This window comes from Myotis davidii, unplaced genomic scaffold (genome assembly GCF_000327345.1).
Source record: "Myotis davidii unplaced genomic scaffold, ASM32734v1 scaffold370, whole genome shotgun sequence".
NCBI classification, from domain to species: domain Eukaryota; kingdom Metazoa; phylum Chordata; class Mammalia; order Chiroptera; family Vespertilionidae; genus Myotis; species Myotis davidii.
Window position 1 is genome coordinate 7391144 of NW_006288615.1, and position 3054 is coordinate 7394197.

At 44.7% G+C, this 3054-nt stretch overlaps 1 protein-coding gene across 11 annotated transcripts in view; it reads right to left on the bottom strand.

Annotated features, from left to right (window-relative positions):
• Positions 1-3054, bottom strand: part of HDAC4 (histone deacetylase 4) — a 201353-nt gene that overhangs the window by 143297 nt on the left and 55002 nt on the right. For 2 of the 11 annotated variants that reach the window (XM_015561924.1, XM_015561925.1), the window contains exon 2: positions 1345-1406. The exons of the other annotated variants lie outside the window; for them this stretch is intronic. In XM_015561924.1, coding sequence (XP_015417410.1) covers positions 1345-1357 — 13 coding nt within the window. In that variant the 5' untranslated portion in view covers positions 1358-1406. The remainder of the gene's footprint in view (positions 1-1344; positions 1407-3054) is intronic. 11 annotated transcript variants of the gene reach the window in all.

Here is a 3054-nt window from a genome sequence, read left to right on the forward strand (position 1 = left end):
ACGGTATGTGGAATGAAGTGGGCGGGCATCGGGAGGCCACTATGGCACGGGGCAAGCACTATGGGCAGTCTATCTGAAGTGTACCTGGCGTATAAGACGACCCCCCACTTGGAGGCATATTTTTCAGGGCCAAAAAATCGTCTTATACGCCGGCAAATACGGTAGGTGGGACATCTGAGTTCAGTTGCCATGAAGGAAGCTACCCGCTCTGGCAGGGAGTACAGAGCCAGTCACCTGTATGGCTAAGCTTCAAGCAACTGTATTCTCAGCCGTTGTGGAAATTTCCACAACAGCACTTAATTTACTAATAGGTGGAACCACCCAAGCACCTGTCATCGCACATATGTACACGCATACATATGTGAGTGTGTATGCATATGTGTATAACCAACATAATTGTGTTTGCAGGCTGGAGCAAGGGTCAGGCAACTTCCAGGCCTTTCGGGTCAGCACCCAGGAATGCTCAGCAGGCCCCTCTTTCCACTTGGTGTCCTGGGCTCAGCATCAGGAATGACCATCTGGTCCGCTCAGAAATGAGACACTCTCAGAGGCTCCCATGGGCCAGCCACTGGGATTGATGCCCTTTCAGGCTCCCCCAACCCCCCATGTGCTCAGCAGCCAAGCTCCTCCCTGAGGGTTTTATGAAGATGACTCAAACCATGTCAACGTACAGACACTGCCAATCTCACACATCAGCCATAAATGGGAAAGGACACACTGTGCACATGAAACAAAGAGCAGTTACAAGGACACATGATGGGGTTGGGGCCTGCTTCCTGTCGTCCTAATTAATGGATCATTGGAACTTGTTGAGGCTTCCTAGGTACCCACTCCTCAAACAAGCACAGTGGTTGTGCCTGATCTTTGCCTTTCAATAATGTCCTTACACGATACAAACAGGTGACTCCGAGAAAAAGTCAGCTCCTTACAGGCAGCTCTGAGATCACAGAGCCCAACACCCTTTCTGGAGCAGGGAAGCTAGCCCTGGAGACAGAGCCAGGGGCTGCACAGGAGTAACTGTGCCAATGAAGAGCTGCCTGTCCCCATCAGTACACGTGAAAATACACGATGATAAACACAGAAATCTGCTGAAGGCAATTCAACAGGGACAGAGAGGCAAGTTCTTGGCAAGTGCAAATAACTGTCGCCTCAAAGGGACACTCATTAGCTATCCTCCCATGTGTTCCACTGGAAGGAGAGAAGAGTAAGTTGACACCGTGCAAAAATCAGGAATTACTGCAGCAAAACAGAGCAAATGCAGAGACAAAGAAAAGGAGACCAACCAGCCACTTAATGGAAAGGATAAGACAACCAGCTGATGCTGTGAATGGGTGTGAATATTACCTGTGAGCAGCATGTGAAGATTTAAGTGGCTCTTACTTCAGACCAGTACACTGTACACGGACCTTGGAAAAAGCAAACACAGAGTAAACCATATACTGGGGGCTGGCTGGTGGCAAAAAAAACGCGAGGCGACCCTTCCTCATTGGGAAAGGCAGTAACTATCTGGATTGATACTAAATATACCCTGGTTAGTGAGACAGCTCAAGAGACACTTGCAAATCAAAGGACTAGGTTTCTTTGACAGACCGTACCTGAAGGAAACAGGAGATTCGGAATTAAAAACTGGTACAAAGGTTGGTATTCAGTATGTTTTATCTTTAAATGGCCTACGACAGCAGCAGACTATTCCAAAGTTTCTAAATTTCACAAAGTGCATTCTAAGTTTCAGTGTTGTCACTGCCAAGATGCTCACCTGGACAGTTCAGATCCGCCTCCTTGTTCTGAGTGACTGCTCAATATACATAAACCCTACAACCGGCAGCCTCCCTGTGGCTTCCACCCACCCACAGTGAATCCACCTGACTCTCAGGCAGGTGCTACTGTCACCCCACTGTAGACATGAAGCTGGGGTGCCCGAGACTGATGACAGTGGGTGACTGGTGGGCCAGTTGTGCACCCCGCCAGCAGGTTGCAGAGTCCATGCCCTAGCCTCCCTCCCAGGAAATACAGAGTCCCACAATTAACCTGCGGATAGGGAAATGTCTATCTGTATGTTACATGGAGCATTCCGAATGATGTGGAATTTTTGTTTGGGGAGCGGAGGGAACCACTCTAATGCTAGAATATTCAGCAAGACCAGCAATAGTAATCTCAATGAAAATTCACAACATGATGCCAAATTCTAACAAACTACCCACAATAACGATGAATAAAACCATGGTTAAACTCAGTTCTCTCTGTGAAACTTTCCATTTACTTGGCCATTTTCCCATGGACGTTCAATTAAAAACAACTGTGAGAAACTGAGCCACCGTGAGCACTGCACAACCAGGCAAGGACACAAGCCTCTGCTAGCCCAGAAGCCTTTTAGCATTTATTCACATTGTACCCACGTCAGAGCCAGCAGCCCTAGGAGGAGACCTGCACTGTAATTTTTGATCCAAATTGACTTTAATAAATAATTCTGATGACACCAAAATCAACAAGCAAGAAAAGAAAAACCAGATAAACTATACTTCATCAAACCTAACAACTTTTGTGCTTCAAATGTCACCATCCAGGAAATGAAAAGACAATCCACAGAATGGGACAGAATACTTGCAAATCACAGATCTGATAGAAGAGTTGTATCTAGAATATAGAAAGAACCCTTCCAACACAATAATAAAAAGGCAAATAACCCAATTTGAAAATGTTAGGCAAAAGATTTGAGTAGACATCTCTCCAAAAATAAAAATACAAACAGTCAACAAGCCCATTAAAGACTTATTGTGGTGATCACTTTGTAAGGTATATAAACAATGAATCACTATGTCGTACACCTGAAACTAACATAATAATGTATGTAAAAATAAATTAATTTTTTTAAACTGCAAGCAAAGAGAAAAGGGGAGAGAGGTTGTGTATGAACCTCAGTTGATTCTTGAATAACCAGGAAAATACTGAAGCAATATTGATACAACTGAAGTTTTAAACAATAACTACTTGACAGCATTAAAGTGTCAACATTTCAGTTGTGATAATGGTATCTTTTAGACATATGTAAGACAG